The 14,462-nt window shown below is 51.5% G+C and overlaps 5 protein-coding genes across 5 annotated transcripts; 1 reads left to right on the forward strand and 4 right to left on the reverse strand.

Moving 5' to 3' along the window:
* Positions 1 to 379: 379 nt before the first annotated feature.
* agm1 (phosphoacetylglucosamine mutase PCM1) lies at positions 380 to 2,366 on the forward strand (the record flags this gene model as incomplete). Its single annotated transcript, XM_056911248.1, has 5 exons — positions 380 to 476; positions 542 to 801; positions 873 to 887; positions 949 to 1,443; positions 1,500 to 2,366. 5 exons carry the CDS (start codon positions 380 to 382, stop codon positions 2,364 to 2,366), a joined length of 1,734 nt encoding a protein of 577 aa, XP_056764074.1.
* Positions 2,367 to 2,804: 438 nt separating this feature from the next.
* On the reverse strand, positions 2,805 to 4,760 carry N7458_007867 (glutamine--tRNA ligase; the record flags this gene model as incomplete). The annotated part of the gene is made up of 1 exon (XM_056911249.1): positions 2,805 to 4,760. One exon carries the CDS (start codon positions 4,758 to 4,760, stop codon positions 2,805 to 2,807), a length of 1,956 nt encoding a protein of 651 aa, XP_056764075.1.
* A 790-nt stretch (positions 4,761 to 5,550) lies between these two features.
* On the reverse strand, positions 5,551 to 7,951 carry N7458_007868 (uncharacterized protein; the record flags this gene model as incomplete). The annotated part of the gene is made up of 2 exons (XM_056911250.1): positions 5,551 to 7,456; positions 7,542 to 7,951. 2 exons carry the CDS (start codon positions 7,949 to 7,951, stop codon positions 5,551 to 5,553), a joined length of 2,316 nt encoding a protein of 771 aa, XP_056764076.1.
* Positions 7,952 to 10,376: 2,425 nt separating this feature from the next.
* N7458_007869 (uncharacterized protein) lies at positions 10,377 to 11,381 on the reverse strand (the record flags this gene model as incomplete). The annotated part of the gene is made up of 3 exons (XM_056911251.1): positions 10,377 to 10,580; positions 10,633 to 11,148; positions 11,208 to 11,381. 3 exons carry the CDS (start codon positions 11,379 to 11,381, stop codon positions 10,377 to 10,379), a joined length of 894 nt encoding a protein of 297 aa, XP_056764077.1.
* Positions 11,382 to 13,798: 2,417 nt separating this feature from the next.
* Positions 13,799 to 14,284, reverse strand: N7458_007870 (uncharacterized protein; the record flags this gene model as incomplete). Its single annotated transcript, XM_056911252.1, has 1 exon — positions 13,799 to 14,284. One exon carries the CDS (start codon positions 14,282 to 14,284, stop codon positions 13,799 to 13,801), a length of 486 nt encoding a protein of 161 aa, XP_056764078.1.
* Positions 14,285 to 14,462: the final 178 nt, after the last annotated feature.

The following is a 14,462-nucleotide window of genomic DNA, read 5'->3' on the forward strand; positions in this document are numbered from 1 at the left end:
TCATGTACAATAGCAGACTGCAGTCCCGGTGACCTGTTGCTAATAATAATCATTGTTGAACTTGGCTCCCCACCTCGTAAGGCTCTCGTGAGGCTTCCCGTAATTTCCACGGCAGTTCTCGCAGGTAGTATGTTATTGCCACGGCCAGGAACAAGGCGTGGGGGGGGCATCTTCCCCGCCATTGGCTCACCGCTAAAGAGGAGACGGCCGTCGCATTAAGGCCGTGTCTCACCCTAAGCCCCTCGTTCCTTTTTGGTTTCAAAAGTACTTCCTCCCTCTTTCCCCCTCCAACGTTCCTGTGTGAACATTCATCGCCTGTCACCTTGATTTCCTACCTTTTTCTCCGACTTCCACCTTGATTGCAGCTTGTCGCGCCACAATGGCCTCCCCGGCTGTCAAGAAAGCGATCACCGAGGCCGCTGCGCACTACGTGAAGCCCGAGGGCAAGGTCTTCCAATATGGCACCGCAGGGGTATGTCGCGTAGCCCGCAGGACGTTTTCGTATGATCGCTAGCTAACCAATCTTGTTTTGCGCTTATAGTTCCGTATGAAGGCGTAAGTTTTGCTCAGGATCAATCTACCCCGCCTCCACACAAACCCCCCGCGATCGTCCGTTTGTTGACGTCGAAGCTCGCTGACCGAAAACCGTGGCGCAGTGACCTCCTCAACACCGTCGTTTTCGCCGTGGGTCTTCTTGCTGGTCTCCGTTCGAAGAAGCTTAGTGGACAATGGATTGGTGTTATGGTGACTGCCAGCCACAACCCAGCGGAGGACAATGGTGTCAAGCTGATTGACCCTATGGTATGTAAACAATCCCAGAAGGCTGCAACTCCAACCGGACGGACATGTCTAACGCATTTGCTTTGGAACAGGGTGAGATGCTCGAAGTAAGATCTTCCCGTCCTTCGATCTCAAAACTGAAACCGCCGAACTCATCGTTATATTTAGGCCGAGTGGGAACAATATGCGACCAGGCTGGCCAATGCTCCGCTTGATCAGATCGCCGATGTCTACGATGAGCTTGTGAAGGAGATCGACGTGAAGATGACCAACCCGGCCCGCGTGGTCTTTGCTCGCGATACCCGTGCTTCTGGATCGCGTCTGGTGGGCGTTCTCAACGCTGCTTTGACCGCAACCGAGGTCGAATTCATCGACTTCAAGTACATGACCACTCCCCAGCTCCACTATGTCGTGCGCTGCAAGAACACCCTCGGTACACAGTACGAGTACGGTGTGCCCACGGAACAGGGATACTATGAGAAGCTTGCTGCCTCGTTCAAGAAGGTCATGAAGGGCGTCAAGGTCCAGGGCTCTTTGACCGTCGACTGTGCCAATGGTGTTGGAGGCCCTAAACTGCGGGATCTGATCAAGTACCTGGACTCTGCGCTCGATATCAAGGTGGTCAACGACGATGTTATCAACCCCGACAGCCTGAACTTCGACGTAGGTTGCACTATAAAGACAGCATTAGCTACTGAGCCTCTTTCTAACTGTTTTAGTGTGGTGCCGACTATGTCAAGACAAAGCAGCGTGCTCCTCCCTCATCCAAGGCTGCTCCCCTCGATCGATGCGCCTCCCTGGACGGTGATGCTGACCGCCTCGTCTATTACTTCGTTGACGAGAGCAATGTCTTCCGCCTCCTGGATGGCGACCGTATCGCCACTCTTGCGGCCTCTTTCATTGGCGATCTCGCTCGCAATGCTGGTATTGCGCAGAAGCTGAAGATTGGTGTCGTTCAGACCGCCTATGCCAACGGTGCCAGCACCGACTACATCGAGAAGGTGCTCAAGCTCCCCATCATTTGCACTAACACTGGTGTGAAGCACCTGCACCACGCCGCTCTGCGGTTCGATGTCGGTGTTTACTTCGAGGCCAACGGCCACGGTACCGTCACTTTCTCTGAGAATGCTCTGAAGGTCATCAAAAACACCGAGCCGCAATCTCCGGCTCAGCAGCACTCTCTGGAGTGCCTCCAGGCTCTTACCGACCTGATCAACCAGGCTGTCGGCGATGCTCTATCCGATATGCTCCTCGTCGAGGCTATCCTCGCTCACAAGGGCTGGTCCCCCAAGGAGTGGCTCGGAACCTACACCGACTTGCCCTCTCGTCTCGTTCGCGTCGAAGTCCACGATCGCTCCATCTTCAAGGCCTACGACGCCGAGCGTAAGCTGGAGTCTCCCGTCGGTCTCCAGGGCAAGATCGAGTCCCTGCAGTCTCGCTACAACAAGGGTCGTAGTTTCGCTCGCGCTAGCGGTACCGAGGATGCCGTTCGTGTCTACGCCGAGGCCGCTAGCCGATCTGAGGCCGACGATCTTGCTACCCGCGTGGCTAACGCTGTGCGTGAGGCAGGCACTGAGGCCCAGTAGAAACTTGGCTGAGGCAAAAGGCCAGCGGATATGAGGCCTCTTGTATGAATGCGGTGTGTTGAGGTGGTAACATCATCGCAAACACGAGGTAACAAAAAGATTACGACAGCTTTCATGGCATTTCACAGGCTCCTATTGAAGGAGTGCTATGACTTGGCAACATATTCGATATCATTTCATTGATGCAGTAATGAAACCCACGCTATCATTGCATATCCTGACTAAGTTCCGTAACAAGCCCAAGATGCAACATTCATTTTGAATTTATCAGGATATAAATTTCTCCACTTCTAAACCCGAAACTATGAGAGAATCACGCATACTAATGCAATAGTCATAAATCCATGTCAAACACCCTCCTGTCAATCCCAGCATCCCCGGACACCTCTTTCAAATCCAGACATCAGCACATAACGAGCTTTAATTATGTAAAGAAGCTCAGTTCTTGCCCTGAGTATCCTTAAGAGTAACAATGCGGTTCAAAATAACCTTATCAGCCGTCGACTCGCGGTCAACAGCAAAGTACGCAATACGCATGCCCTGGAAACGCACGCAGTGCAGGTTAGACTCGACGTCACCCTCGCCCGCAGCCTTGGGCCAGGGCGCCGTACGACGAATTTCATTGAAACCCGTCTCAATCATCGCGTCCTTGTAGATTTCCTCCGAATTAGGGTTAATATCGGCCAGGAAGCCATCCGGGTGCGCAGAGGGATCCTCAGACTTGAAGAGGGAGTTGAAAGCGCGGATCTCGGCACGGATAGGGCTGTTGTGTTTGGCTGACTCGCCAACCCAGTGGATGAAAGTCTTTGGGCGCGGGGCGGTCTCGCCTTCGGCGGGCTTCTCGTATTTGGCGTGCACGACGGTGACGGCGCCGGTTGCGGGGTCTTTCTCGAAGGATGTGGCGGTGATGGGGTAGGGGACCTTGAGGAGGCCGACGGTCTTGCCGGGGGCCAGACGGAAGTAGTCGGGAGAGTCAACCTCACGGAAGTCGGAGCGCTCAATGTACACGGTCTTGGTGAAGGGAACGGAGTGAGTGCCAAAGGAGGCGTCTTTGCCGAAGGGAACCTCGACGAATTCCTCGTGGTCGTCGGGGAGATCGTCGATGACCACCTTCAAGGGCTCAGTGACGACCATCAAGCGGGGAACGGTAGTCTCGAGGAAGACGCGCACGCTCTGGTCGAATCTGTGCATCTGCACGTTGGTGACAGCCTTGGTCACACCGAGTTCGTTGACGAAGGAAAGAATAGCACCTGGGGGAACACCACGGCGGCGCAGGGCAATGAGGGTGTATAGACGCGGATCATCCCAGTCGCGGACATGGCCTTCCTTGACCAACTTGATAATCTTGCGCTTGGAAAGGACAGTGCCAGTAATGTTGAGACGGCCGTACTCGCGCTGCATAGGGCGATAGACATCCAACTTCTCGTTGAGCCAATCGTAAGAGACACGGGATAGCTCGAACTCAGTCGTGCACAGGGAGTGTGTAATGCCTTCAATGCTATCACACAAGCAGTGCGCAAAGTCGTATGTCGGGTAGATCTTCCATGTGCCACCACTGCGGTGGTGCTGGGCTTTCTCTTCATTCTCCGTGATACGCCAAGCAACCAAATCCCACATCTGGGCCCGCGGGTCTTCCAGCAAAGCCTGTTTCATGCGCAGACAGGCCTCTCCAGCCTTGTACTTGCCATCGCGCATCGCCCGGAACTCGGCGAGCGTTGTTTCGGGGTCCTGGTCGCGATGCGCGCAAGCGAAACGATCTCCGCCACGTTGTCCGCTCTCGGACTCTCCACGTCCTGCCTTGATCTCTGCTTTCGTGCAGTAGCACATATAAGCTCCGCCACGCTTGATAAGGTCCTCCGCAAGCTCGTAGAGCTTATCGAAGTTATCGCTCGCACAAGTTTCCCGCACCGGCGTGAATCCCAACCAGTTGACGATATCCCGAATAGCATTATAATATCGATCCTCCTCGCCCTCGGGGTTGGTATCGTCGAAACGAAGGATACACTCACCACCGTGGTACTTTGCGAAACCAAAGTTGATCGCAATGGCCTTGCTGTGTCCGATGTGGAGGAATCCGTTAGGCTCAGGCGGGAAACGGGTACGGATCTTGGGAATCGTTTCGGAAAGAGGTCGTTCGTTGTAGACATCTTGCAGGAAGCCAACCTTGAACATCGCTTCAGGGTCTCGGGTCTCAGCTTCCTTAGGTGCTTTGGCAGGCTTAGGCTTGTTCTCCTTGGGGCGGGAGCTGTTCTCCTTCTGAGCTGCTTTCTTTGCGGCCTTCTTAGCCTCCTTCTTGGCCGCGGCCTTGGACATCTTCGGCTCGCCCTCAGGTTCAGCCTGGGGCTCAGCCTCCTTGGGCCGCTCAGGGAGCTCGACAGGCTTTGCGGGGTCCATGATCGGTGAATGAACCAAGAGTCTAGTCGTGAGGCGCGAGCAATTGGTGGGGTAAGTAGACAACAATTTTGCGAGGGGCTGCGATGCTTATCAGTTCCCATTTCGCTTATCGGGCCGATGAAACCCCGGATGAGTCAGAGACCAGCATTCCAGTGGTTAAGTTAGTTATCAAGATGAGAGTGATACCCATGTAAACAGACGGGTATTGCTCGTATTTACTCATAATGAGTCATTGAAGAAAGTTGGTACTGATATGTTGACACGAGAATTCCGCGGAATAAATATTTACTGTTGATTATACCTAGTATCAATACATGGTAAAGCAAAGCTGTACATGAATGGTGGTACAGGGTTTGTACAGACCCCGAACAACTGGGTCGAAGGTCACAAAAATACAAGTTATAGACAATGAAAGACAAAATGCCACCTAATTACCGTAATGCTCGATCCATGTCACCAATGAGACGTAGCGCCGGGAGAACAAAGATATTGAGGAACCGAAGACTGCGGGTAAAAGTATGGACAAATGAACCAGGTAAACACCAGATTGACCGGCACGGTAGTATGTAGAACCGAGCAGTAGAGCTATGTGTTATGTGGAAACCAACCAAGCGCCAGCCTCCAAGTAGACCCAACGGCGTGATGTGTATCGTGAGGGAGAAAGAGAGGGATATCAAAAACCAAAAGAGAAACGTAACAAGTATCGACCAAATGCGGGGTATATGACGTGGTAACAGAGACAAGAGGTAATGAAGGGGAATGTTAATGAAAGATTGGAAAGAGACAGGGTTCAGAAGAGCTGCAACGCACTGATGAGCTCAGAGTTCCCAGGGCGGTCACGTTCCATATGGAACCACCAGTCCCGGCCCATCTTATGGTTCCAGGAGCCAGTGCAGGTATCCTTATCCCAAGGGAGTGCATGGGAGGATGTGAAGCTCATTGGAGTGATAGGGGTGGTGGGAGTTGCTGGAGTACCTGTCGACCGACCACCCAGGCTGCCCCATCCGAAGCGTGACGTGCTAGAAGAGGGGGAAGCAATGTCATCGATCGGAGGCGGGTTAGGAATGTTCTTGCTATTTTCAAAGCAATGAACCCCCACTCCGGCAGCGAAAGAGAGCGACTGATTAGAGGCAAGCAATTGCTTCCATCCGATCAATCCACCGTCTGATTCTTGCCCAGCAATATCAGGACGCAAAAGGAACTTGGGGATAGAGGCTCCCGTTGCGGGATCCTTGATGCCTGATCGGCCCATGAATGCTGGCATGTGGAACTGGTAGACCGTTTTGGGTCCCTCATTTTTAGGAGGGGCATTCTTGTATCGCTCGGCTGCAGCCCAGATACCGTAGTCATCCATTTCTTGCTCGGCCTCATCTTCAAACTGAGAGATCAGGGCGTTGTCAGGGGTGAAATCGTCCGAGTAATCCTGGATCAACACTGGCATACCGCTTTCCGTATCCTTCGCGGCCATATCGATGAATGTTTGCGCGCGGATTCGGGAAGAAGTCAAATTATTTCCGGCTGGAAGAGCTAGAGGCCGGGTGCTAACAGAACCGTGCGAGCTGCGAGGCAGACTATACCGGTCCGGTCGAAGCAGTGCTTGGCCCCTAATGATAGGCCGGCAAGAAGCCTGAAGAACGCCTGGAGGCTCCACGTCATTGGGAGCGCGTAGCGTTTCGAGGCAAGGAAAACCAGCGGAGAGGATGCTTTGAGCAAGATGAGAATTAGGGGTATCGGACTGTTTCAGGGGGTGCTGGAAGGGGCGAGAATCCAGTTGGGTCAGTGCAGTGCCTGGGTCAGGACAGGCAACATCCCAATGGAGGTATTTGAGAGTGGACGATGCCAATATAGGTTGGAAGACCATGCCCTCACTAGGCATAATGGGGCATTTATCGCATTGCACAAACTTGAACCGTTCAAGTTGTGTCAGGGAGGAGAGAATTTTGGAGATGACCAGCAACGATTCCACATTCTGTTCCACCAAGACAAAGGACTTGAGCGAGCGAGACTCGGGGCGCGACGTGTACTGGACAAGGCCACGGTCCGTGACACCGGGCAGGTTCTCCAAGCGCAGGGATTCAAGCGGGGGAAGGCATAGCAGCGTGCTATCCGCGAAGGCGTCCTCATTAAAAGAAGTGATGCAAAGGTTCTTCAAGGACGGCAGGAGATCAAACATGCGCAAGAATATACTTGGCTCCAACGCGCCATTCCCATTCAACCCGTAGAGCATCAAAGTCTCCAATTTCGACCATGAGACATGATAATTCAGAAACTCGAACATCTCGGACGGGCCGAGACTGCCGGGGCAGGAGGTACTCCGGGGGGACATTTCCGAAACCTCCGTTGCCTCACCCAGTACCCAAATGTGCTCCTTGAGCCGCTTGCGGGTCGACAACGCGTGGGTCAAACGGTCGAATTCGTGGTGGTACGGGACCGACAGACCCAAGAGACGTTCTAGATTTGGGCAAACCATGACCACGGACGCGACGATATCACGATACTCCTGCCACTGCATACTCTGTTTCGTCGTTGTGAAGAGCAAGTCCATCTGAGGCACCCGGAGTTCGCGAACGAGATGGGCCAGCATATGTCGTTCGCGCAAGGTGCGGCGCAGCAACTTCAGGCGACTTCCTCTCTTCAGACGGTATTTCTTCAACTGTGCCGGGGAGTCATTCCCGACAATGTGAATTTTATTATACCTGGAGTATTTGATTGCGTTAGCAATGGTGTGTTGTCTACCAAATGTAGTAGCTTCCAATAGTAGCTTCCAACTGCTTCACTTACAGTCGTGGTCTGACTGCCTTTTCCCATGACCGACAAGTCAGGGACAAGGCGTGGAGGTCGCGCTGGAAGCATGTTATACAACCGGTTTGGTGCGGAGCCTTGTGCAAAGTCTCAAGGTTGTTCAGGATCACGTCGTAAACTTCCTGTGGTACTCGGCGTTGGATTGGGGTGATGGGCTCCGTGATGGACCCTATCGAGTCGAATTGGCGACAGGACGATGTAGGCGACGAGGGCGAGTAGGCCGTCGTCGGCGTAGTCGAGGTTGTATAGTTTGTCTTATAGGAGGAGATGGAGGAGGTGCGCGAGGCGACAGGCTGGACGCTTACGCCGAATTCTTTGTAGCTCGGGGCATCGCGAGGGATCGTGTAGGGCACAGCAGGGCTCTCTGGTCTACTGGCAACAACACTCATGGTGACGAGACACGCCGGGCATCGGAGTCGTGGAGATGCTGGCAAAGGAGAAGGGAAAAGAAGTGGCGCTTATGGCAGACGGCGGGGAAGGGCCAGGAATGTAGGGGGGTTTGATCCACGGGTAGATAACGGCAGCGTCGTATTATAACGAGGGGAGATCGCCGGGGTAGAATTCCCAGCGAGGTCACTGTTATTGTTGTTTGTTTGTTGATTTGCAGAGTAAACGAGAGACGAGGTTGAAAGAGGGAAAAGAGAGTGTGGGTGTGAGATGTTACGAGGGAGAGAAAGAAGCCGGAGAATAGCGCCGGCAAAAGGGAACGAGGCTGATCACCAGGCACGATACCACCACCACCACCGCTTATTCTTCTGCTCCAATGCCCTTTCCTTCTCTTTTCTTAACCCGCCTCCTCCAACTAGTCAATGCTTTTTTGTCCGCTCGTACTCGTGCCTCTCTCTGTTCGAGGGTCCTGGCAAAAGCAGCATGGCGTCTGGTCGATCGACCCCCACATTGGCTCTTTCTGCTCGTGCTCAGCGGGGAACACTGACAGGGGGCGGTTCAGGGGTTGACTGTCCCTCGCCCTATGCCCGATGCGAGAGGGATCCGCCCTGAATTTTTTGACTATCAATTCCGTGGTTTGTATTGAACGATATCCATTCGGTTCTCTGCATGCAATGCCTTTCAAGTGATGTGTACTAACTGCTAATAGCTTTCTCCAGATTCCACCAGAACCCCATTCTGTCGCATGGCAGAACGCATGGCAAACCAAAACACGAACGTCTCTGCAGCCATTGGTTCTTCGAGTGCGGTTCGTGAGCTGCAGCGCTAATCCACAGGAGGCATAGCACCCTGGCTCAGTGGGTCTATTTTTATGGAGCCTGGCGTGGCCCCCCTTTTTTTTTTCCTTCTCGAGGTTTTCTCAGACTCAGCGAAACTTGGTGTCAAACCTTGAAAACAGTGCTATGGAGCAAACTAGCTGTACTAGGCTCTTCCTATCAATTTAGTCCCAAGGAAAGGTGTACGCACTTCATCCACAATTCATATGAATTGCACTCTACAACCTGCACCGGAACGTTTCACCACAACGAGATGGCTTTCTTTCGATGTTGTGCTTCTCAGCTTCTGTCAATGGGGGCCCGAATCTTCCAAGAACTGCGGCCTGAGCGTGAGACACTTTGACGCCCCTCGTTCAATTAGGCAAGCGGCCTCCAGGAACTGCATAACGACAAGACGCCAGGCACAGAAACCCTGCACAAATCCACACGGCGCATCTTGCCGCATCTCACCATCCAAGTCTCAAAAACGTTAACATCTCCGACAACTAATGATATTAATAACTCTCTTAGAACACACTGGCAAAACAATCCCGAGATCAATCGATGACGATCTGCGCCCGTGGATTGGCTCTCCAAAACCCCTATCATGTTCTCTGGCCAAGAGCAGGCACGACATCCCCAGCAAGCGGTCTACCATCGCCATGAGAGCTCCTCATTAAAGCCCAATGAAGGTTGTCTTGTACACAGTGAACTTGGAGTCCACATGAACTTGCTCGGCAGGCCTTCCTTTGTCTGGTATGGCGGCAGACATCAGATAAACAATGTGGACAGGGCACAGCTGAAGCCCGATCCAGTGGACACAATCCACCCCATCGTCACTGAAACATGAGCCAATGGTATCATCGGATCTGTCCCTCGCGAGTCTGTACCTGGGAGGTTGCCGCTACATCGGCATCGCCATACGAGATTTGGAATTCACTTTGGTTCCACTCTAACTCCGTAGTTACCGAGACAAGGCTTTGGGACTTGGATGGTGGCGTTTTTATATACACACGAGCCTGTCGGGGACTGTTTGTGATTCTGCAAAGCATTGTGGCGGATGCACCGTTTGCATTTATTCTTTGGGCGTCGAGAAGCACCTCGAGGAATCCTAGTACGTGGATGGATCAGTGCAGATGTTAACAACTAACCTTGTCGATACGCCCTTGAGGAAACTCGAATTCACAATTCGTAGATCTCCACGAACGTTCTTTCTATAGCCATTCTATAGATCAAAGATAACATGTCCATTAACCAGGCTTTGGCTTTTTGCTTTATAAAGTATTCCGTAGTTATGCCTATTCTCATAATGCACCTTTTTTGGCCCAAAGAATGTCGCGCAGTCTTCGTTTCGCCCGAATCTACTTGAGAGATCTCCATGTTGAGACTTTGCTATGGTCCAGGAACATAGGGTCAGGTAGAAGTGTGCTCATCATTTCAAATTTACAGCACAAAGTCGTGAATGGACTGAGTGAAAATTGAGAAATGGCTTGGATGAAAATCACCCGTTGATGAGCCTGCGAACTTCCCTTGTAGTTGGGACAGGGCCATCACCATACGTCGACATATCTATTGTTATCCTTCTTGTCTCCGCCATTCGGTTTGGTTTTCTCTACGACGTTCCTTTGCTGGTGGTCTCTGGCCAGTTATCGGGAGGTTTGAACCATGCATGCTCTGCGGCCAAAGTGCCTTGCTTCGCTGCATCGAGAGCAGCATTCTTAGCAACTGTGTCCTCCTCGGTCCAACCAGACGGCTCGAACCAACCATAATGCCAGTACCAGGACCACCAAATCTTGCCTCGTTTGTGGTCTTCGGCCTAGAAAGACAATGAGTCTAGTCCGATCCACGGACAAATAATATGGACTTACCAGCTCGACCAGTGTCTGAGACAGTAGTGCTTGTTCTTCCGCCACCCACTTTCGCATGTTCTGCTCTTCGCGCTCCGTTCTCGAGTCGAGAGGGAATATGACGGCGCGATCAAAGTCAATCCATAGAGCTCTATTTCTCTCTTCTTGCACCTTCACATTTCGCCGCTCAAGATCTCCGTGCAGTACTCCAAGTTCGTGCATCTCAATCAGTGTGGCTTTGAGCTGATCCGCTCTCTCGGGGGAGTAAGTTGACAGCTCGAATGGGCGCAGATTTGGGATAAATTCGATCACCACAGCGTTTGGGAGTTCGGGCTCTCCAGAAAAGGGCTGGAGGTGTGACTCCCAGCCGTCGGTCTTGAGTTCGATGTTGTGAATTAAGCCATAAAAGTCGGGAATATGCCCCTTCTCACAGAGCCCACGTGCCTTCAGCCGACAGTAAGCGCGACTTTCACAAAGGAATGGATCAATTTCGTACTCCTTCAAAAGGTCTGGCTCGTATCGTTTGGTGTAATGACACTGTATCCAGTGAGTAGCGGCTCTTCAGATTATGGGTTGCAACTCAAAATTTTCAAAACACAATCCTTCTCCTGCCATCGACCTCGGAAAACACGTGAATCATCGGACTCGTGAAGGAGCTCCACCGGCGTCACCTCAGACAAGTCGATCTCGAGGGCTTGATACTTTGGAGATGAGACAGAGCAGTCTTGGCCCCGAGTCTCCCCTGCAAGAGCAGAGATACTGGGGGCCATCTGAAAATCTTCGTGGTGTAGCGTTGAAGGGAAGGAAAAGGAGAAGAAGTTGGTCTGGGAGAGGACTGAAGGCTCGTTCGAATAGGGAGCTACCGTAGCCAGATTCTGGAGTATGGCAAACAAATCATACCTTGGGAGCTAACTTTGGTTCTGGCCGTCCTGAGGCCACCCCGGACTCAACCCCCGCCCCCGCCTGACTACTGTATTACCTCCTTCTTAACGCTACGGACGGTCGAATCTGGAATATGAAGCGGTGTCTGAAATTGCTGGTATTGACCAGGAGCTGGTTATGGTGAGAACAGAGATACTTAGTGTACATCAAAACTAAGTATGCCTCTCAACTCCTCATTGGGAAGAATTGTTTAGAGGCCAATTAGTATCCTGGGCTGCCAGCCATTCCCAGGTACCACAAAGCAAGTGCCACTGTTAATCGAGGTGCTTGAGAACGAGACCTGCTTTTAGGCTCATAGGGCGCCTTGTCTGATTTCCACGGGATAGGAAGCGATAGTTCCAAATCCCCCTTGACAGCTTTTCCATCCTGACCTTGCACTCTGCGAATAGCAACCAGCTCTTGGTCGGTCAAAATGAAGCCATAGTGAGTCCCATATTTATCCATATAGAAATTGACCTGAGAAAAGGCATGCCTGAATTGCCGCTTCTGAGAGTCATTGCCCCGAGACCAGCTTTAACTCCACTTGTGAGATGGCTTGAAGTCTCCCGGCAGTCTCCCGCGTCTGGGGGTTTGACCATTGCTTCCGGACCAAAACAGCAAGTCTGGTATCGCGCTTCCTTTAGATTCCACATCGCTGCTAGTTCCAAGGTAGACGGATGTGCGGCCCTGCTTCTTGAGTAAGTCGCCTGACTTGAGATCATCGAATCCACAAGTGAGACCTCTTCTGGCGAGAGGATGGACAGTTTCGAAGAAAACGTAGGCAAACTACAATTCAGAATGAATGGATCTGGGCGTAGTTGATGGAGGTCTTAGCTTAATCTGGGTCGTCTCGAGGGGGGTGCGTGCGTGGTCCCTGATCTTATCCAAATGGAAATCTTTCCAGACCGCAGGGTCCTTGATGTCCCGGTGGGAATAGTGCCGGCTCTTGGTATTTTCTCCTTCGGTGCACCATTCCTTGTTGATTCGTAGTCTGGGTGGCTCGCTTTGGAGGTGAGTGAAGAGGCTCACAGTCTCTTCAGCCGTACTGGCAGGTTGTCGGGACGCCATAGCAGTTGAGTTGATCAAATTGTTGATCAACCAGGAAAGAAGCACTGGTCGTCGAGATGATACTGGTGAGGGTTTTGTTGTGGGAAAGCAGGTTGTGTCAAGTGAGATTTTGGTTATGAATCGAGTTGGGTTGAGTCTGTGATATCGTCTTGTCGACGAAGTCGCTGGTTCTTAGGAAAGAAGTGAGAAGTGAAAGTGTAAGAGATGAATTGTGTAAGAAGTGCAGGAGAGAGAGGTGTGAGAGAAAGCTGTTGTTCTGTGGAGGCAGGAAAAGGTGAATGTTTGTGCTCAAGATACCCGTGGATGATTCGATATGTGCTAGAACCGTGAGTTTGTGATTTCGTCTACCTGATGGGGCTCTGCTGGTTCTTTGGTATGCGAGGTGAAGCCTGAGAGAGAAAGTGATGAAACGAGATTCGGTAAGAAAGATCAGAGAAATCCGCGCGGGCAAGTTGGGGACGAGTTTGGAAGGCACGTTCTTTGGAAGTTGTGAAGGAAACATGCAAGGGAAGTCCATGAAATTGGGAAACGAAGTTATGAGAGAAGATGGTAAGCCATAGGTCTCAGCTCCAGTAGTGATACCTTGAGACGAGATGTACTTGCTGGTGCATTACCTCAAGGCTCGAGTCAACCTTTTTGGGAGAAGCATAACTTTAATATTTGGGTAAAGATAGTCTAGAAGGCCTTGTTTGCTCCCTTGATATAGGTTCGTCTATCCTAGAACAACGTTGGACGACATCGAAATATGCGTGAGCGGCTAGGGAATCTTGAATGGATGCACTATGACTAGTCCAAAGATGAATGGGATAAGTATTTTATCTTATTCCGGGGGCTCGAGAAGTGTCGAGTAGATCCGGAAAGATCCTCCTGGAATATTTTGAACATGTAGGAAGACGCTGATAGAGGCATGGCGAAGATCGTCCAGGGATATTTGGGAACAACACCCTTAGAAAATTTAAGGAGGATGCCAAAGTCGATTTGAAAACATTGAAGAGGATTCTTGAGAAGCATGCCACAGACCAGGAGCTATCTAGTTGATCATAATGATCCCCTCGAGGCTCGTAGTTAAGATTTACTATTCTTTGTCTCTGGAAGATACCCCCCCCCCCTCCCTCTTGGAAAAGAATTGCTCCCTCAGATGGGCGACGTAAGTGCTTAAGCCTAAGGTTACGATACTCTATTTGATCCGTACACAAACCTAAAGCTTTGCCAAATCTTTCGCTCTCTCATCCTCAAATCTATAAACAACATCCCCAAAAGCCCCCGTCGGAAAAACATAGAACCACCTCAAATCCCCCATCCCCGTATTAACAATCCCATGCTTCACATCCCCAGGAATAAATACCGTACTCCCCGCATCAACTTTACTAACAACCCCATCAATCGTAACCTCCCCCTCCCCCTCGAGGATATGGTATATCTCAGCCTGGACGTGGCGGTGTGCACAGAGGTGTCCTGTGCGAGGTGGGCAGACTGCGATGCCGGCGGAGAGGTCTGATGTTTGGGTTGTTGGTTGCGAGATTAGGGTGTGCCAGGTTAGGGTGCCGTTGGCTGGGGTTGGGAAGGATTCGGGGGGTGTTGTCTTTGTGTATGTTGAAGGGATGATTGTAGGTTTTGTTTTTGTTGTTAGAGTTGATTTTGCGGGTGGGGTGGGCATAATGGTGAGGTATAGGTGCGGGTCCATGATTTGTTCTTCTCTGATAGTGGGCTGATTGATAGTAGGTAAGATAGTACGTATACACAGGAATAGAGATAGGGTATTGTTTGAGGAATAAGAAACTGATAAGATGTAGATTGAATCTTTAGCGATTAAATCACACCGTCAAGGTGGTGCTTTATATAGTTCCCCGCGGAGACCCACA

This window comes from Penicillium daleae (assembly GCF_028827525.1).
Source record: "Penicillium daleae strain IBT 16125 chromosome Unknown utg000007l_segment0_segment0, whole genome shotgun sequence".
NCBI classification, from domain to species: domain Eukaryota; kingdom Fungi; phylum Ascomycota; class Eurotiomycetes; order Eurotiales; family Aspergillaceae; genus Penicillium; species Penicillium daleae.